General features: G+C 48.6%; 1 protein-coding gene across 1 annotated transcript in view; it reads left to right on the plus strand.

Annotated features, from left to right (window-relative positions):
• The first annotated feature begins 4613 nt into the window (after nt 1-4613).
• The window catches only part of NR2F6 (nuclear receptor subfamily 2 group F member 6), a 34951-nt gene continuing 18247 nt past the window's right edge, over nt 4614-21317 (plus strand). The window contains exon 1 of the mRNA XM_029286298.1: nt 4614-4627. Within this exon, the coding sequence (XP_029142131.1) occupies nt 4614-4627 (14 nt within the window). The remainder of the gene's footprint in view (nt 4628-21317) is intronic.

Below are 21317 nucleotides of genomic sequence, written 5' to 3' on the forward strand. Positions count from 1 at the left end.
AGAAAGAAAGAAAGAAAGAAAGAGGAAGGAAGGAAGGAAGGAAGGAAGGAAAGAAAAAAGGAAGGAAGGAAGAAAAAGGAATGAAGGAAGAAAAAGAAAGAAGAAAGAAAGAAAGAAAGAAAGAGGAAGGAAGGAAGGAAGGAAGGAAGAGAAAGGAAGGAAGGAAAGGAAGAAAGAAAGAAAGAAAGAAAGAAAGAAAGAAAGAGAAAGGAAGGAAGGAAGGAAGGAAGGAAAGAAAGAAAGAGAAAAAAGGAAGGAAGAAAGAAAAAGGAATGAAGGAAGAAAAAGAAAGAAGAAAGAAAGAAAGAAAGAAAGAGGAAGGAAGGAAGGAAGGAAGGAAGGAAGAGAAAGAAGAGGGAGAGAAAAAGAGAAGGGACATAAAGAGAAGGAGGGAGCAGGAAAGAAAGAAAAAATGGAGAAAAAGGTGTAGAGGGAAGGAAAGAAAAAAGGTAGAAAGGAAAGGGTGCGAAGGAAGGAGAGAGGGAGGGAAGGAGGGAGAAGGAGAGAATATCAATAGCAATAAGACTTATATACCGCTTCACAGAGCTTTACAGCCCCCTCTAAGCGCTTTACAGTGTCAGCATATTGTTCCCCCCCCTCCAACAACCTGGCTCCTCCTTTTACCAACCTTGGGAGGCTGAGCCAACCTTGAGCCGGTGAGAATCGAACCGTTGGCAGCGGGCAGAGCCAGCCTGCCATGCTGCCTTCTCACCACTGCGCCCACCGGGACCCCCTTAAGGTGACGCCTGCCTGAAAGATGACAACCAGCACCTTGAACCGGACAGCCGTGCAGCTCCCGCAAGAGAGGAGCCCCGGGTGCAAATCTAGACTTGCCCAAACCTTGCAGCGCTGGATGGCTTCTGGATACTGTTCAAGGGCAGCCCCATGCGCAGCGCATTGCAGCAGTCGAGACAGGGGAGGACGAGGGTGGGGTGACTTGTGACCGGGGCTTGTGGGTCCAGGAGGAGCCACAACTCACGCACAACAGGCATTCACCTGCTTTCTCCTCCACCAACACGCAGGCGGCTGCGCCCGATGGCCTCCCCAGGGACGCGGAGGGGAGCCTGGCCCGGATGGAGCCGGAGGCCCTGAGGCTCCGATGTCGGGAGACTTCGGATCGGTGAGGCTCCCTTCGCTGCGGGACGGGTGGCGAACCAGTTGAAGAAGCAAAATAAATAAGGGGAGCTGGCCCTCGGAGGCTCGGATGCCACCCACATGCCGGCTCTGCTCCCCTGGCATCACCGGGGGGGGGGCTCCAGGAAGAAAAGGAAGGGGGGAAATTCCCTGGGGGTGGATGGGAGGAATGTCTTAGTTGTGAGAGAAGGGACTGCCATGCTCTTTGCTCCCCCCCACCCACAGAAGGGGGTGAGGAGACCCCCTACCCACCCAGGAGGAATGCAGTGGACCTTCTTGTGGGCAGAGCTGTTCTGTGCCCCCCCCAATTGGGCTGGAAAGACCCCTCCCTGCTGCCACCTCCATCCCCTGAAGTCCAGCAGTGGGGAGGTCAGGAAGAGAAGGGGGGGTTCCCCTCCTGGTGGTTGGACCCCTCTCTTTGGGGGTTTTTTGAAGCGTGAAAAAAAAAAACACCAGGGATCTGAAGTGTAAAATGCAAAACGCTGAGCGTGGAATTTAGAAGGGGAAAAAACCCCCAAAATTGTCAGCCTTCTTCTGCACGTTGAGTATTAAAGTCCGAGTAAACCAGGGGGATAAAATCATATCCAGCCCCACCAATGCCAGCTTCCTTCTAAGCCAGGGCTAGTCAACCTTGGCTCTTTTATGACTCGGGGACTTCAACTCCCAGAATTCCTGAGCCAGCTAAGCTGGCTCAGGAATTCTGGGAGTTGAAGTCCCCGAGTCATAAAAGAGCCAAGGTTGACTACCCCTGTATCTAAACCTTCGGCTGGGCATATCAGAATGAAATCTCTCCATTTCTATCTCGGTTGAAAATATTAAATCTTCCTTCCGCAGCCAGTGCACAATCTAGAGGTAACCCTTGACTCACAACCACAACTCCGGAAAAAATTTCCATTTTCTGAACAAGGCAGCGGGTTGAGTGATCCGCGCCCGATTTTGCAAACTTTTATTTTTTTATTTTTTTGGCACGGCCATTAAAGGGATTGCGGCAATTGTTAAGCGACTCATGAGGTGGCTAAGCAAATCCGGGTTCCCCCATTTTTTTAAAAAAAATTTAAATCCAACTAACTAATTGCTTAATTAATTCCAATTAGCCAGTGGAACATATCTTGCCGTCAGAAGTGGTGGGTGCTTCATCTCTGGAGGTTTCTAAGAAGAGATTGGACAGCCCTTTGTCTGGAATGGTGTAGGATCTCCTGCCTGAGCAGGGGGTTGGACTAGATGACCTCCAAGGTCCCTTCCAGCTCTGTTATTCTGTTATTTTATCATCCCGGATCAATTAATCAGTGGAACAGAAAGTTTCCTCCAGAAATGGTGGGTGCTTCATCGCTGGAGGTTTTTAAGAAGAGATTGGACAGCCCTTTGTCTGAAATGGGCATAAAGTCTCCTGCTTGGGCGGGGGGGGGCTGGACTAGATGACCTCCAAGGTCCCTTCTGATTCATTTGGACTGTGCTTGTTGGAGAGAAGGTTGCAAACGGTGATCATACCACCTGGAAACCTGGCGGCTGTCACAAATACATGCCGGGTTCCCAAGCGCCCCAATTTCAAAGGGATGCTGGGACGGCCTTGAGTGAAAGGAGACGTTTTTCCAGTTGTAGCTTTGAACCATCACTCAACAAAGGGCTGTAAGTCAAGGACCTGGAGAAGTGTCTCCTTCTGCCTTTTTTTTCTTTCTTTCTATGAAAAGAGAGCTTGGTTTGTCCACATGAAACTCCTCCATCCCCACACCCACACCCACCCCGCGGCCTTCCGGAGTTTTCTCGCAGCGGCCTCAAGTGAACCCGTGTTTGCAAGCCGCTTATACCTGCCAGGACAGCACAGCTTGTACAATCCGATGTACAATCCATTTTTTAAAAACAAAACAAAACGAGAAAGGCAAACTTGCATTGGGAAATCCTGAGATTCCGGTTTGAAGAGGCAGCCCAGCTCCAGCGGGGGGGGGGAGAAGGAAAGGTCAGGGCTGACGCGGAGACCCCGGGCCTCTAGATTGGATTTAGCAAAATAGCATTATGGATCATCGCACAGTCAGCCAGATGTTCAGACTGGATTTGGCATTTTTGCCTACCTATTGAGTCCTTACCCAGGACCTGGGATAGGCAGATGTGGATGTTTGATGGTATAACAGATATCGTCGCAGGATGGAAGCCGTTCCTAGTAAGGCCGCCTTTTGCAATTGACTGATGGCGAATTTGTCAATGCCGATGATGGTGTTCAAGTGGTGCTCCAGTTGTTTTGGGATTGCACCCAAGGCGCCTATGACTATTGGTACTACCCTTGCTTGCCTTTGCCACAGTCTTTCTATTTCTATTTGTAGGTCTCTGTATTTTGTGATCTTCTCCAGTTCTTTCTCGTCTATTATTATTATTATTATTATTATTATTATTATTATTTGCCTGCAAGGAAGAACTGGTGGGATCATAAAACAGAGAAAGTCATAGAAAATGATAAAGTTAAACTGCTCTGGGACTTCAGAATTCAAACAGACAAGCACCTGCCACACAACACCCCGGACTTAACAATTGTCGATAAGACAATTCCTCCTCCTCACCTTCACTCCTCCGGCTTCTGACAGGATCCAGGCGCTGAAGGATCGTCTGCACGCTCTTTTGGTGGACCTGGAGGAGAAGAGCCAGGACTGCAGAGCCCATGAGGCACAGGAGATGGAGCTCATGCAGGAGTTTTTCCAAGCCCACAGGTAAGTGAGGGGAGGGGCTCCCTTTTCCCCTGGTGGCCCCTCAGCCTCTGGACCCTCCAGGGGGGGCCTTACGCCCTGAGAAACGTTCTCGGTAAACTGAGGAGGGGTGTGTGGGGTTAAGATTAAGCCCCCATGGACAGCAGCAGTCTACCAGCTACAACGTAGCATGGAGTGGCCAGGAGGGAAACAGAAACTGGGCTGTCCCAGCCTCCCACAGCTCCTTGACCCCCCCCAGCTGTGTTGGACTAAAACTCCCATCGTCCTCAGCCAGCACATCTGGGGGACACCAAATCTAAAGACCCATCCTGCTTTCTCTGGGTCCCACCGTTCCTTCCATGGGCAACGGGGTTCCCCGGCTGCTCTAGGTCCCCCTACTCGGCCCCCCCTTTGCCCCCCTCTCCTCGCAGCGCCCTGCTCCTCGCCTACCAGAAGGCCCGTCACAAGCAGGAGACCCAGGTGGGGCAGCTGGAGACGCAGGTGGGGCTGATGACCAGGCGCCAGGCCAAGCAGCGCCAGGCTCTCGCGCAAGCCCTCCAGCAGCTGCAGGGCCGAGTGTCCGCAGGGGCGCCGACCGCCCCCCCCCCACAGCCTCCCGCGATGGACGAGAGCATCCTGGACTCGCCCGGGAATTTGGAAGTCCCGTCCTTTTTATGGAGCAGAAAGTGAGGCTTTCTGGACACACACAAACACACCTACAGACCAGCAAAGGGGGGGCAGCAACGGTCATTTTCCCACAAAGACCCGTCAGCCTTGCCGGGTGGACCAGCCAGGAATCACGACCAGATGAGCCAAATCTGGTAAAGCTACTTGCAGGTCTGGAAGTACGAGGCTCCCGCTGTCATTTTAACAGACTGAGAGTCCGTGGAGATTCTCAGTCACCCGGGTCACGGTCGTCCCCAAATGTGCTTTTTTCAAGAGGCCACTGGACTTTCTTGTTTTTCCTTTGAAGATGTTTCGCTTCTCATCCCAGAAGCTTCTTCAGCTCTGACTGGATGTTGGGGAAGGGAAGGATTTATACTCCTTGCAGAGAGCTGGTCATTTGCCTTCTTTCAGAGAGTCCTTGAGGCCACCTGGAGGTTCACCTGTGTCCTCAGGGTCACCTGAGTGGTGCAAATGGGGGTGGAGCCTCCTTGGAGCTGCTGAAAGGACTGTGTGGTAGACTGGAGGTAGATGGTGTTGGATCTCTCCCCCTTTGTTGAGGGAGGGGTGTTTAGTTTGGACCTAGATGGCCTCTTGGACCCCTCTTTCAAACCATTTGGTCCTCTCTGTCCAGAAGAGGGGGAGGGGAGGGGGAGGAGGAGAAGTATCCGTATTGTATCCGAAGCAGAACATCCAGATTCAGCCATAGTTTCATTCCATACAGCATTAACCTTGTGAACTCTCAAGCTTCCTCCTTCCGTTATATATTCAAGATGGACAGTATTTAGTATTTATTTGCTACGTATATGTAGGGATGTGGGTCTATATATATGTTGTACATAGTATGTTTTAGGTGTGTGTCATGTATGTGTTTCGCTTTGAGAGCGGGCAACTAAATTTCATTTTTGATGTGTGCCGTTGTGCCCACAGTATAAAAATGACAATAAAGGTTATCTTATCTCATCTCATCTCATCTCATCTTATATCTTATCTATTGTATTGTATCGTATCATATTGTATATTATATTGTATCATATATTGTATTGTATTCTATTACTCTATTGTATTCTATGGTATTCTATTCTATTCTATTCTATCATATTATATTGTATTGTATCTTATCGTATCATATTGTATATTATATTGTATCATATATTGTATTGTATTCTATTATTCTATTGTATTCTATGGTATTCTATGGTATTCTATTCTATTCTATCATATTATATTGTATTGTATCGTATCATATTGTATATTATATTGTATCATATATTGTATTGTATTCTATTATTCTATTGTATTCTATGGTATTCTATGGTATTCTATTCTATTCTATCATATTATATTGTATTGTATCGTATCATATTGTATATTATATTGTATCATATATTGTATTGTATTCTATTATTCTATTGTATTCTATGGTATTGTATTCTATTCTATCATATTATATTGTATTGTATCGTATCATATTGTATATTGTATCATATATTGTATTGTATTCTATTATTCTATTGTATTCTATGGTATTGTATTGTATTGTATTCCATTCTATCATATTATATCGTATTGTATCGTATCATATCGTATATTGTATCGTATATTATATTGTATATTATATATTGTATTATGTTATGTTATGTTACGTTACGTTAATATTTAGAACATTATATGGTCTCCCAGCTCAAAACAATGGGATTCTAGACAATGTACATAAATCTTTAAACAAAAATATATATAAAAAAACCTTAACATCAACCACTAAAGCCAACTAAAACAACAGCACTAAATAACAATTAGGCCTAAAACAGGTTTTTCCGCCCTGGGGAAGGCTGCCCTCCCTGACGCAGAGGCCCCTCCCCGGGAAGCAGCCGGCTTTGACTGCGTCTCTAAAGGCCGGGGGGCATCGGGGCCAGCCGCGACAAGGGGGGAGGCTGTTCCGAAGGGCAGGGGCCACCACCGGGAAGGCAGCCTTCTGGGGTCCCGAAGGAGGAGGAGCCAGATTAGCTGGGAAGAGGAGGGGACCAGAAGCCGAGGCGGTTCCGGCCCGTACATTACAGTTCTTTGGAGAGCTGAGTTCTGGCTGTGGAAAGCCTTTTTTTTACGCATCGCTTAAAGATGCTGAGAGTCTGGAAAGAGTGCAGAGAAGAGCAACAAAGATTCTCGGGAGTCTGAAGGCTAAAACATACGAAGAACGATGGCAGGATTTGGGTATGTCTAATCCAGAGAAAAGAAGATCGAGGGGGGACACGATAGCCGTCTTCCAGTATCTCAGGGGCTGCCCCAAAGAAGAGGGAGTCAAGCTATTCTCCAAGGCGCCTGAAGGCAGGACATGAAGCAACGGATGGAAACTCATCAAGGAGAGAAGCAACCTGGAACTAAGGAGAAACTTCCTGACAGTCAGAACAATTAATCAGTGGAACAACCGGCCTCCAGAAGTTGTGGGTGCTTCATCAAGAAGAGATTGGACAGCCATTTGTCTGAAATGGTATAACCTCTGCTGGGAGATAGCCTGCTCCTGGACCTGGAAGCATCATTAATATTTACTATTATTGTTGTTATAATAATAATAATAATAGTAAAGTTGGAAGGGACCTTGGAGGTCATCTAGTCCAACCCCCTGCTCAGGCAGGAAACCCTATACCATTTCGGACAAAGGGCTGTCCAGTCTCTTCTTGAAAACTTCCAGTGTTGGAGCATTCACCGCTTCTGAAGGCAAGCTGTTCCGCTGGTTAATTGTTCTCACTGTCAGGAAGTTTCTCCTTAGTTCTAGGTTGCTTCTCTCCTTGATTTAGTTTCCACCCGTTGCTTCTTGTCCTGCCTCCAGGCGCTTTGTTGTTATTGTTATTTCCTTTATGGTGTTTTATATCTGTGTAAGCCGCCTTGAGTCGCCATGTGCAAGTAGGCGGCAATGTAAATGTTCTAAAATAAATAAATGAAAAATAAATAAATAAATAAACAAACAAATAAATAAATAAGGCCCGCATTAGAAGAGTTGGAAAAAAACCCTCATATAAGCTGAATAATAAGGACTCCTTGAGAAATGCGCATTCTTAACACAGATACAGAAAAACTGATATATTTTTTTTAAAGACTCTTCATTTGAAAGTGGTCCTTCCTGGGAATATGCCCTTTTTTTCCTTAAAAAAACGAAGCAATGAAAGTCCCTGTTCTAGCCTGCCTTCTCCAACCTGGCGCCCCCAGGGGGGAGGGAGGGGGGCTTTGGTCGGGAACTCGGCAAGGGCCGGGCTTCCCAGCACATCCAGCTCCCCACCTCGGCTCTCCTCCTCCCCTCCCCAGCTCCATCCATTATCTACTGCAACTGCCCCCTCCCCTTATTCCTTTTTCCACCGCTGTCAGCAAGATCAAAGGTGAAGGCCAGAGGCTTGATAAATATTCCTCCTGAGCAACAGAGCCCTGGTCCCAGGGAGAGGGGCGGTCTTGAACACCTGACCACTGGGTCCCTGAGGAACCCAGAAGGTGGGAGTGCTTGTGGGGTCTCTGCACCCCCCCTCGCTGGGCTCCCAAGTTTTTTGGGTTGTTGTTTTTTTTTTGCAAAAGTTTTATTAGTTTATAATATACGATGCAATGAAAATACAAAAGTAAATAGCGGAAAAGATATGGAAGGGGGAGTAGAGAAGTGGGGTAAGGGAGAAAAAAAGAAATAAAAAGGCATTGACTTCCAACTTCCTTTGGTGCAGTAAAGTAGAATATCAACATCAAACCTCAACTTTTTTACTTTTACAAAATAATATCAGCTAGCCATTTCGATAACATCGAGTCTTATCTAATTGGTAAAACCCAAAATCAAATTTTCATTTTTTTTTTCCCCACCTCAAGCACAAAATTCAGAAGCGGTTTCCACGTAACAATAAAAGTATTTGTATTCTTTTTTTTTAATCAGTACGGTTCAACCAACTGGGCTCCCAAGTTGATTGATTTTTGCCTTAATGAAAGCAGCCCACCTGCACCCCAACCCCCTCCCCAATGGAGGCTGCCTACCCAGTCCAGGGGGCTGGCAGAGAATGGGGGCTTTGTAGAGGGCAGAAAGCTGCAGGAGAGCCAGCAAGAGGCAGGCCTGGAAAGGGGTGCCCTGTTTTCCGAAATAAAATCATCCCGACAACTCAGTTGCATCACAACTCTGAAACTCGGCTTTTGCAACCTCTTGTCTGTTGAGAAAGCCACGCAGTCTGTCCTCACTGGTGCCGGCTGCCGTTTATTTATTTATTTTTTAAAAAAGAAAAATTAATGGAGGGCAGGTATGTACCTGGAGACTGAAGGAAGATGTTGCAAGACAAGGTTGCTGAGACTGGAAATAAAATTGTTTAAAGGGCCAAAGACACAACCTCTGTTGCATCAGACTAAACAAGGTGCCATCCAGCTGAAAATTAAGCTAGGCTCACCAACGAAGGGGGGGGAAGGTATATAAAGAGGCTCCATTTTCATCTCCTGATCTGCACCTGAAAATCTCAAGGCCCCGGTTCCTGGAATTAAAAGTTAACAGAAGAATAGAGTTGGAAGGGACCTTGGAGGTCTTCTAGTCCAACCCCCTGCTCAGGCAGGAAATACTCCATTTCAGACAAATGGCTGTCCAATCTCTTCTTGAAAATCTCCAGTGTTGGAGCACCCACAATTTCTGAAGTCAAAGTTGTTCCACTGGTTAATTGTCCTCACTGTTAGGAAGTTTCTCCTTAGTTCCAGGTTGCTTCTCTCCTTGATTGGTTTCCATCCGTTGCTTCTGGAGAAGAATTTGACCCCCTCCTCTATTTTGTGGCAGCCCCTCAAATACTGGATGACTGCTATTATGTCACCCCTGGTCCTTCTCTTCATCAAACTAGACTTACGCAATTCCAGCAACTGTTTTTTTTAACACGTTTTAGCCTCCAGATTCCTGATCGTCTTTGTTGCTCTTCTCTGTACTCTTTCCAGAGTCTCAACATCTTTTTTGCATCGTGGCGACCAAAACTGGATGCAGGATTCCAGGTGTGGCCTTATCAAGGCCTTGTAAAACGGTATTAACACTTCACGGGATATTTTGATTCTCTGTTCACGCAGCCTAGCCCTGTGTTGGCTTTTTTGTTACCTGGGTTTTTAAATGTCTTAATCTGCCCTTGGGAAGAGCTTTCTTCTTATGTCCGCGACAGTACGATTTTATTATGTATTTTATTTATATCCCGCCTTGGTTAAGTTTTATAAACAACTCAAGACGGCAAACATTCCTAATACGCCTTCGTCCTCCTATTTTTCCCACAACAACAACAACAACAACAACAACCCTGTGGGGTGGGGTGGGCTGAGAGAGAGGGACTGGCCCAAAGTCAGCCAGACAGCTTTCCTGCCTAAGGTGGGACTAGAACTCCCGGTCTCCTGGTGATTGGCCTAAAGACACCCAGATGGTTTTTTGTGCCTAAGGCGGGACTAGAACTCCCGGTCTCCTGGTGATTGACCCAAAGTCACTCAGATGGTTTTTTTGTGCCTAAAGCAGGACTAGAGCTCCCAGTCTCCTGGTGATTGACCCAAAGTCACCAAGCCAGCTTTCCTGCCTAAGGCGGGACTAGAACTCACTGTCTCCTGGTTTCTAGCTGGATGCCATAAATAAATAAACACACACTCCCTTTTGACCAGCCATTGTAAAATGTGCTTCCCTTGTGGCTGGCAGCCCATAGAGGTGGGGTGGAGCCCCCCCGCCAGGACCAGGCCCACCGGTGCTTGTGGCGAGGCTCATGGGCTGAGCAAGGGGTCCTGGCTGGTCCCCCCACAGGATCGCCTCTGGATGGCATCCAGGAAGGGGGAGGGAGTCCCTCTGCTTTCCTCCGGTCCTGGGTTCAAAAGGAGAATAGCCAGCCAGGACTACAAAGTCCTCCAGTCCATGGCCAGGAAGATGTCAAGCCCCCAGGAAGGCTCGACCTGCCCCCTCTGCCCCCAAGGAGCACCCCACTTTTAAGAGAGCACCCTGATCCGAAATCTCCAGGGCTCCCTCAATTGCATCATTTTTATACCCCGAGTTTGCCTCCGTCCAGCAAATACAAAGCCGGGATCTGTGTCCTTGGAGGTCAGTAAGACAAAGCTGAGTCTAATAATTAGAGCTCTCTAATAGTAATTGGAGTAATTAGAATATTACCCACGTAATTGTTTCTCAAAAACAGCCTTAATGGGCCACGCTGGAGGGAGGTTTTGCTAACCAGGCCTACTTAGATACGTTTGGAATTGTACGTACTAAACGAGCCCCGGAGGAGGCATCTTGGCTGTGGCCAAATCTCACGAATAAAATGGGAAGCTTCAAAAAAAAAGTCACTCCAGGAGTAAAATTTAGGTTGTGGTTTAAAATTTAGGTTGTGCTGCCGGATAGTCACTTTCTGGGAAGTGAATGTGACTGACTGAATTTCTTGGTGGAATGTGCTTATTCTGCGGGTATATTTTTGCTTTCTGAATTTCTCGGTGGAATGTGCTTATTCTGCGTCTATATTTTTGCTTTTTAAATATTATTTTTTTTAAAAAAAAAATCATCAGCCTTCCAAACAAAGGAAAACGCAGAACAGGGATGTGTGTGAAGGGCAAGCAGAGGAAACTGACCTGAGAGATGACTCACACAAACACAGCCAAACAACAGCAGGAAAACAGAGGATCCTTCCTATACAAGTGCAAGCTCACACACACACACACACACACACACAGAAACAAACTGCCAGGGCTGGGAAGGACAGCCTTCTTTCNGGACTAGAACTCCCAGTCTCCTGGTGATTGGCCCAAAGTCACCAAGCCAGCTTTCCTGTCTAAGGCGGGACTAGAACTCCCAGTCTCCTGGTGATTGGCCCAAAGTCACCCAGATGGTTTTTTGTGCCTAAGGCGGGACTAGAACTCCCAGTCTCCTGGTGATTGGCCCAAAGTCACCAAGCCAGCTTTCCTGTGTAAGGCGGGACTAGAACTCCCAGTCTCCTGGTGATTGGCCCGAAGTCACCAAGCCAGCTTTCCTGCCTAAGGCGGGACTAGAACTCACTATCTCCTGGTTTCTAGCTGGGTGCCATAAATAAAGAAACACACACTCCCTTTTGACCAGCCTCTGGAAAATGTGCTTCCCTTGTGGCTGGTAGCCCATAGAGGTGGGGTGGAGCCCCCCCCGCCAGCCTCAGGACCAGGCCCACCGTGCTTGTGGCGAGGCTCATGGGCTGAGCAAGGGGTCCTGGCTGGTCCCCCCCCCCAGGATTGCCTCTGGATGGCATCCAGGAAGGGGGAGGGAGTCCCTCTGCTTTCCTCCGGTCCTGGGTTCAAAAGGAGAATAGCCAGCCAGGACTACAAAGCCCTCCAGTCCATGGCCAGGAAGATGTCAAGCCCCCAGGAAGGCTCGACCTGCCCCCTCTGCCCCCAAGGAGCACCCCACTTTTAAGAGAGCACTCTGATCCGAAATCTCCAGGGCTCCCTCAATTGCATCATTTTTATACCCCGAGTTTGCCTCCGTCCAGCAAATACGAAGCCGGGATCTGTGTCCTTGGAGGTCAGTAAGACAAAGCTGAGTCTAATAATTAGAGCTCTCTAATAGTAATTGGAGTAATTAGAATATTACCCACGTAATTGTTTCTCAAAAACAGCCTTAATGGGCTACGCTGGAGGGAGGTTTTGCTAACCAGGCCTACTTAGATACGTTTGGAATTGTACGTACTAAACGAGCCCCGAAGGAGGCATCTTGGCTGTGGCCAAATCTCACGAATAAAATGGGAAGCTTCAAAAAAAAAGTCACTCCAGGAGTAAAATTTAGGTTGTGGTTTAAAATTTAGGTTGTGCTGCCGGATAGTCACTTTCTGGGAAGTGAATGTGACTGACTGAATTTCTTGGTGGAATGTGCTTATTCTGCGGGTATATTTTTGCTTTCTGAATTTCTCGGTGGAATGTGCTTATTCTGCGTCTATATTTTTGCTTTTTAAATATTATTTTTTTTAAAAAAAAACAACCCATCAGCCTCCCAAACAAAGGAAAACGCAGAACAGGGATGTGTGTGAAGGGCAAGCAGAGGAAACTGACCTGAGAGATGACTCACACAAACACAGCCAAACAACAGCAGGAAAACAGAGGATCCTTCCTATACAAGTGCAAGCTCACACACACACACACACACACACACAGAAACAAACTGCCAGGGCTGGGAAGGACAGCCTTCTTTCGCAAGGGTGTCTTTTCTGCTCCAGCTATTGAAACCGGCCTTCCTTCCGACAGCAACTGACCCACAACAAGAGTCTGTTAATTTTCCTTTCCCCCCCCCCCAACATGCTTTGAAGCCTTTCACGGTCAGCCAGCCCGGCCCCGGGTGTCAAAGGGCAACTGACCCAGCGCTTTCAGATGCAAATGTGGGCAAGGAAGCGTGCCCTGGGCAGGGCATGTGTGGAGGCACACAGACACACATACCTGCTTGTGTGCAAGCTCTGCGCTCTCCCCCCCCCCCAAGGCTAAAATCTTCTTGTCCACAAAGAAGAGACTCTTTGCGGGGTCTGCAGGAGGGGAGGGGGGGAAAGGGAGCCCCCCCCACATTGCTTTGTCTTGCCATGCCTGGAGGGAGGGGCACCAGGGAGCCAGAGACCCCCACCCCCAAGGACTTGTTTCACCATTTCAAATGGCTGTCCAGTCTCTTCTTAAAAACTTCCAGTGTTGGAGCATCCACAGCTTCTGGAGGCAGGTTGTTCCACTGGTTAATTGTCCTCACTGTCAGGAAGTTTCTCCTTAGTTCTAGGTTGCTTCTCTCCTTGCTTAGTTTCCATCCGTTGCTTCTTGTCCTGCCTTCAGGCGCCTTGGAGAATAGGTTGACCCCCACTTCTTTGGGGCAGCCCCTCAAATACTGGAACGCTGCTATCCTGTCCCCCCTGGTCCTTCTCTTCATGAAACTAGACATCCCCAATTCCAGCAACCTTCATTGTACATTTTATCCTCCAGACCTCTAAATCACGTTTGTTGCTCTTCTCTGGACTCTTTCCAGAGTCAAAACGTCTTTTTTTGGGGGGGGGGTATCTTTTTGGGGCACCCTGGATATTTGACAGATTGAGCGTGCCGTGTATTCCAGGGCAGCCCCCTGTAAAGCCCCCTGCAGTAGTCCAGCTACACGGTGAGCAAAGCATGAGGGCTGCACAAACCCTCCTGATCCAGGGAAGGCTGCAGTTGGCACCCCAGACAATGGAGTGGGGGCTCCAGGAAGACCCCCAACTGTGAGCCAGGCCCATCCAGAAGGGACCCCCCCTCCCCTCTTTGAAACCAGAGCCAGTTAACACACTACTATGGGGTCCACCTTGAAAACGGAGAGCAAAGCCCCCCCCTTCCAGGCTTAAGACCCTGCCAAATAGCTGGTGGAATTGATGCCTGCAGGGCGGGCCCCTTCCCCAATCTGCCCCCCCAGCACATCTGTATGGAGTCACACACACACCCCATACACAGCTTGCACTCTGCATCCAGCTGAGGAACTCTGGCCTTTTGGCCGGCCCACCTCGCAGGGTGGCTGTGCGACTAAGAGGAAGGGAGAGAAGGCAGGAGAAGGGCAGAGTTAGGACGGGAATCCCCTCCCCTGAAGATGGAGACCCTGCCAGGGCCCCCCTGCTAACATCTGGGGCTTCTTTGTGGTTCCCCCCAGCTTTGCCTCCACCCCCCTCCTCCCCAGACACCTCATTTGCATAAATCTGGAGGGAGCTCAGCCCCTCCCCTCCTCTCCTGGGGGGGGCTTTTTGCTCTGCAAACACACCAGCCAGGCTTTCCCCCCCCCCAGGTTTCCCAGGGGAAGGGGCCTCCCCCCTCCCCGCCCAGTGGCAGCCTGGCTGGAAGAGTTGACCCCCAGGTTGAAGGTCAGGGCCTCTGCCCCCTCCCCCTTTCAGATGCAAATGGGGGGCAGGGCTCTTTGTGCCAAGAGGTCAAGCTTGGGGGGATGGGAGGGGGGGAGAGGGGGCTGCCTCTCTTTCAGGGCCAGGCCAGGGAGGAGGGGGTCCCCCAGGGAGGGGGCCAGGGAAAAAAAGAGCCCCCTCTTGGCGTGGTGCTCTCCCCCCCAAGACCCCCCACCCAAATAGCTAGCTAGCCATTGGTTTTTGGTGTGGGTTTGTGTGTCTGTGTGTGCACACCCACACAGGCACACAAAATCATTCCTCTGGGCTGAAACTAGTTAAGCAGATTTGACTTATATCTCCCATTATTAAAGCATTGATTGATTGACTGATTGATTGATTGACTGACTGAAGGTCAGTTAGCCAGGTTCAATAGCACATAAGCCCCGTGTAGAAGGGCCTGGCTGGATTCGCACAAGACTCTAAAACTTTCTGGTTTAGGGCCTTCCATTGTTATTCCGTTTCCAACCCAGACTGCCTCAGCAAAAAGGAGGGGTAGACTGCCTCCAGAGAGGGAGGCTCTATCAGCCATCCGTCTCCTGGCTTACAGGTAGTCCCCATCTTACGACCACAGTTGAGCCCAAAGTTTCTGTTGCTAAGTGAGACATTTTGTTAAGTGAGTTTTTTGCCCCATTTTACAATCTTTTTTTGCCACACTTGTTAAACGAATCATTCCAGTCGTTAAATTAGTGGCACGGTTGTTAAGTGGACCCGGCTTCCCCATTGACTTTGCCTGTCAGAAGAAGGGGATCACCTGACCCCGGAACGTTTGACCGTCATAAATATGAGTCAGTAGTCAAGCGTCCGAATTTTGATCACGTGACCCTGGGGAGGCTGAAAAACGGTCCTAAGTCAGCTTTTTCAGGGCCGCTGCAACTTTGAACGGTCACTAAACAACGGTTGTAAGTTGAGGATGGCTTGTATTTATTATTACTGGTAATCATAGGTCACTTTAACAGAATAACAGAGCAGGAGGGCCCCTTAGAGGTCTTCTAGTCCAGGCGTAGGCAACCTTGGCTCTTTTATGACTGGTGGACTTCAACTCCCAGAATTCCTGAGCCAGCCATGCTGAGGAGAAAGGGAGAGGTTTCCAAGCTGAGCCATGCTGGCTGAGGAATTCTGGGAGTTGAAGTCCACCAGTCATGAGGGGGCCATAGTTCCCCCATGCTGGCTCAGGAATTCTGGGAGTTGAAGTCCACGAGTCATGAAGGGGCCATAGTTCCCCCGTGCTGGCTGAGGAATTCTGGGAATTGAAGTCCATGAGTCATGAAGGGGTCATAGTTCCCCCACGCTGGCTGAGGAATTCTGGGAATTGAAGTCCATGAGTCATGAAGGGGCCATAGTTCCCTCATGCTGGCTCAGGAATTCTGGGAATTGAAGTCCATGAGTCATGAAGGGGCCATAGTTCCCCCACGCTGGCTGAGGAATTCTGGGAGTTGAAGTCCACCAGTCATGAAGGGGCCATAGTTCCCCCACGCTGGCTCAGGAATTCTGGGAGTTGAAGTCCACGAGTCATGAGGGGGCCATAGTTCCCCCATGCTGGCTCAGGAATTCTGGGAGTTGAAGTCCACCAGTCATGAGGGGGCCAAGGTTGCCTACCCCTGTTCTAATCCAACCCCCTGCTCTAGCAGGAGACCCTATGCCAGGGGTAGGCAACTTTGGCTCTTTTATGACTCGTGGACTTCAACTCCCAGAATTCCTGAGCCAGCCACGCTGAGGAGAAAGGAAGAGGTTTCCATGCTCAGCCAAGCTGGCTCAGGAATTCTGGGAGTTGAAGTCATAAAAGAGCCAAAGTTGCCTACCCCTGCCCTATGCCATTTTAGACAAATGGTTGACCAGCCCCTTCTTAAAAGCCTGCATCACTGCTCACTGCCGTTGTAACCTCGAACAGTGGCTGAATCTGCAGTTGTGAGTCGAGGACTTACAGTAGCGCCACGCTGGGCCTGGGTGGTGAGTGCGAGGGTGGGCACTGACTAAAAGGCTTAGCACCGTTTCATCACACAAGCCGATTTCGCTGCCCTCCCGTTTGCAGCTACCCCAGGAGAGAGTCCGTCATCCTGAAAGGCAGGGAAACTGAGGCAGGAGCACAGCAGACGTGGCTTCCAGCCGCCCCGTTCCCATGGGGGGGGGGTCATTATGCAAAGCAAGCACATAAAAACGTCCTGGAAAACCTGAATAAGTTGTTTGCTCATCGATCTGCCTGGCTGATGATGGGCAGCCCCTCCGGAGGATTCCGGAGACAGGCATCCATTAGTCCAGAAGGGGGGTGGGGGGGCTGGCAGTGGGGCTGGAGGGTGTTAAGGAGAAACTTCCTAACAGGGAGGACAGTTAACCCGTGGAGCAGAAGTTGCCTCCAGAAGTCGTTGTGGGGGCTCCCATCACTGGAGGTTGATAAGAAGAGACTGGAAGGTCACTGGTCTGAAATGGGTATAGGCTAGGGCAGGGGTCTTCAAACTTGGCCCTTTGATGACTTGTGGACTTCAACTCCCAGAATTCCTCAGCCAGGCACGCGTGCCTGGCTGAGGAATTCTGGGAGTTGAAGTCCACAAGTCATCAAAGGGCCAAGTTTGAAGACCCCTGGTATAGGGTCTCCTCCTTCAGCAGGGGGTTGGACTAGAAGACCTCCAAGGCCCCTTCCAGCGCTATTCTGATTGATTGATTTGAATCCAAGGATCAGTTCCCAAGTGGCAGTCAGGTGTTAATGCCCAGGCTTCTTCCACCTGGTGTCCAGTCTCTCCTGCAGCCCAAGCCAACATGGCCACGGAGGGCAGCGTCCAGGGGGAGGGAGCTGGCCCAGCGCAGCCTCAGGGGGTCAACAGGAACTGGCAGATGCCCACCTCACCTGGGAGATCATTTGTAGCAGAAAAAAGGGGCAGAATTCTCCCTAGAAACTGGAGCAGGCAGCTAAAGAGGTCTCCGTGGGGAGGGATGGGGGGCCTTGGAAAGAGAGCTTTCCTGGTGGGCTTTAAGAAAAGCCCCTGTGCCATTTCATGCTAGGATGAGCTCTCTGACCCCCCCCCGACCTCCTTCTTCCTCCCAGGAAGGGTCCAGGCCCCCTGCCGCTTACATGGCGTAGTTTGATTATGTTTTAGTGGGGGTTTTGTATGGGGTATTTTTAGAGCAGGCCTGTTATTTAATTTGATTTTAGAACAGAAATTTGTGTGTATTTATCGTGGTTTTTATTATCGCCTGTTCACCGCCCTGAGTCCCGTAAGGGAGATAGGGCGGTATATAAATTCAATAAATAATAAATAATAATAATAATACATTCAGCCTGTTTCATGCACTGGGGGTCTTTGAAGAATTAGACAGAAGAGGGGAGTGGGCTGCCATCCTGGATTAAGGCTTGTGAACACAGACAGGCATCCCCCAGCCCTTCTGTCTAAATTTCCTCCCAGGCACATTTTAAAGAACGGTAAGGTTAAAGGGGCCTCTGAGGTCATCCAGTCTAGCCTGCCCTTTCCAAATTTAGCTGGGGGTCCCTGAGGGGGTGGGGTTCTGCCTCTTTTGGGTGAAGGGTCTCCTCGGAGAAAACCTGTCCCATGTTCTCCTGGGTGGGGCAGTTTTGTCAGCAGGTTTTCAGTCTGGCCGTGTTTCCCATAATAAACCGCGAAATCAATTTATCAAGTTTTATGCTTACTATTTCTTTGACTGGCCTGGAAGATAAAATACATAATTAGATCAGTGGGAAAAAAAGGGGGGGGGGGAAGGCTGTATTTTAACCAGTGACGGGATTGTTTTAAATGTTACCATGAAAATTTAAACGCTTCCTATCCGTCTCCTGGAGCAGCCTAGCTAAATTTCTCCTCTGTCCAATTGTTTGTCTTTTCCATGATTTAATTTCTAATCTGTTCTTCGCCTGCTCTTTAATACTTCTGAATTATTCAGAATTTGATCTGTATTGATGTCCTACTGCTAACTTTCCCAGTCTCCGCCAAGCCTATTGCTCTCCTTTTTACTAATATTGTGGCTCTCATCTTGGTCCTATCTAAGTCTGGGGCTCTTATTTGGAGACACACACACACACACACACACACACACCCAAGAGAAATCTCTTCTGATGCTCTCCAGACGGTTAGATCACAGATCCCATCTTCTCCAGCTGGTGGACGATGGTACAAACGGCAATCCAGAACATCTGAAGGCCTCAGAAAGGCTGAACAGGGATTTTCCACTTTATTCTCCACTTGCCTTGGAAAAGTCTCGGCTAGCTGCAGTAAGATCGACAAAGCAAGTTATTGCCCCGTTTATTTATTAATATTATGAATATTTGATACTGCCTACCAACAGATCCACCAAGCTGATATACAGCAGTTGCAGTGACAAAAACATAACCATCCATAAAAGCCTCCTGGAAGATTTAGAAGAATAATAAACTCAAGTCAAAACCATTTTCAAAGGCCAAGTTGTTATTTATTTTTTTTAAAATGGCCTTTATTTCTAAAAACAAATTGAAGGATTTTGTTCTTTGATGTCGGGTGGTTACGTGACATCCTGAGTCCTTTTGTGTGATGGTGGTTTGTCCTTCCTGCCTGTGATGGCTGGGGAGGTGTGGCCCTTGGCCCTCCCAGGGCCCCCCCAGGAGCCTTACCTGCAGATCTGGTCTCAGGAGGGGGGGGTGCTTTTCTCAGGGACTTTCAGAGATGCTCTTGGAAGGAGGAGGAGGAGGAGGAGGAGGAGGAGGAGGAGGAGGATGGCCAGCAGTTGACACGGTCAGTTGTGGAGAATGGGTCTCCCGTAGCCTCCTTCCTTATCCAGTGGGAAAATGTGGTGTGGATGGTCCCACCACCAGATGGACTCACAGTGGCCAATGCGTGGCCCTTAGTGGGTTCTGTCCACCTGGCATGTAGTGAGGTGAAGCACCTGCAGGATAAGAAGCAACGGATGGAAACTCATCAAGGACAGAAGCAACCTGGAATTAAGGAGAAGTTTCCTGATAGTGAGAACAATTAACCAGTGGAACAACCTGCCTCCAGAAGCGGTGAATGCTCCAACACTGGAGGTTTTTAAGAAGAGACTGGACAGCCATTTGTCTGTAACGGTATAGGGTGTCCTACTTTGGCAAGGGGGTTGGACTAGAAGACCTCCAAGGTCCCTTCCAACTCTGTTATTCTGTTACCCTAAGGTTCTGCCCTGGATCCAGTGCTGCTCTTCAACGTATAATAATAATAATAATAATAATAATAATAATAATAATAATAATAATAATAATAATAATAATAATAATAACAACAACAACAACAACAACAACAACAACAATAGATGATGATGATGATGATTGATGATGATGATGATGATGATGATGATGATGATGATGATGATGATGGAAGGGACCTTGGACGTCATCTAGTCCAACCTCCTGCTCAGGGAGGAAACCCTATACCATTTCAGATCAAATGGCTGTCCAGTCTCTTCTTAAAGACTTCCAGTGTTGGAGCCTTCACCACTTCTGGAGGCAGGTTGTTCCACTGGTTAATTGTCCTCACTGTCTGGAAGTTTCTCCTTAGTTCTAGGTTGCTTCTCTCCTTGATTAGTTTCCGTCCGTTGCTTCTTGTCCTGCCTTCAGGCGCTTTGGAGAATAGCTTGACTCCCTCTTCTTTGAGGCAGCCCCTGAGATATTGGAAGACGGCTGTCATGTCCCCCCTCGTCCTTCTCTTCATTTTGAGCAAATAACAATGGAGGAAAAGGATCTTCATCACAGTTCTGGATGACACAAAGCTTTGAGGCTTTCTAGAAGACCAGAAGCCCAGCTTGGTTCCAAAGGATCTCGATAGAGTTGGACTGAAACGTTCTTGAGGGATTAGAACTGTAACGTTCTTCGCTCTGGCAGGGAAACACGAGAAGGGTCAGTAAGGAAGCAAACCTTGGCCGAGATGGGCCAGGTCCAAAGGGGGAAAACGTAGCCTAAGCCCAGAACAAGCAGCAACTATGGGGAAATGGCCCAGACACTTCCCTAATTTGCAGATGTCGTGGAAAAACCCAATGGAAAAAAAAAAACAAGACAGCAACACAAAGCAATACTTCTTACTTTAAAGATTCAGAGGTTTATTTTAGCAATGTGGCCAGCACAATCCGACTGGCAAGATTCTGTTATTAAAGCCCGTCTCAATAGGAGTTTCCCTCTTCCTGTGGAGTCGATTCCCGGTTTGGCCTGCCTGGTAGGGCTGACGTTGACTCAACAATCTGACTCCTTGTCAGAAGGATCAGGGTGTCCATAGGGCAGAAAGTCGGTGGGAGCCAGCAACGGCTGCCATAAGAAGTCCCTGCAGTCTTGGGCTGCGTCAACAGAGTTTAACACTGAGGACACAAGAAGTAGTGGACAATCACCTAAATAGGAGCCAGCCGTGTGCTGCAGCTGCCAAAAAGGCCAACACAGTGCTGGGCTGCATGAACAGAGGGATGGAATCAAGATCACGTGAAGTGTTAATACCACTTTACAATGCCTTGGTAAGGCCACACTTGGAATCCTGCGTCCAGTTTTGGTCACCACGATGTAAAAAAGATGTTGAGACTCTAGAAAGAGTGCAGAGAAGAGCAACAAAGATGATTAGGGGACTGGAGGCTAAAACATATAAGGAACGGTGGCTGGAATTGGGTATGTCTAGTTTAATGAAGAGAAGGACGAGGGGGGACATGATAGCAGTCTTCCAATATCTTAGGGGCTGCCCGAAAGAAGAGGGAGTCAAGCTATTCTCCAAAGCACCTGAAGGCAGGACAAGAAGCAACGGGTGGAAACTAATCAGGGAGAGAAGCAGCCTAGAACTAAGGAGAAACTTCCTCACAGTGAGAACAATTAACCAGTGGAACAACCTGCCTCCAGAAGCGGTGAATGCTCCAACACTGGAAGTTTTTAAGAAGAGACTGGACAGCCATTTGTCTGAAATGGTATAGGGTTTCCTGCCCGAGCAGTGGGTTGGACTAGATGACCTCCAAGGTCCCTTCCAACTTGATGATGATGATGATGATGATGATGATGATGATGATGATGATGATGATGATG

Source organism: Protobothrops mucrosquamatus, unplaced genomic scaffold, assembly GCF_001527695.2.
Source record: "Protobothrops mucrosquamatus isolate PMUCROS unplaced genomic scaffold, P.Mucros_1.0 scaffold3262, whole genome shotgun sequence".
Lineage (NCBI taxonomy): Eukaryota > Metazoa > Chordata > Lepidosauria > Squamata > Viperidae > Protobothrops > Protobothrops mucrosquamatus.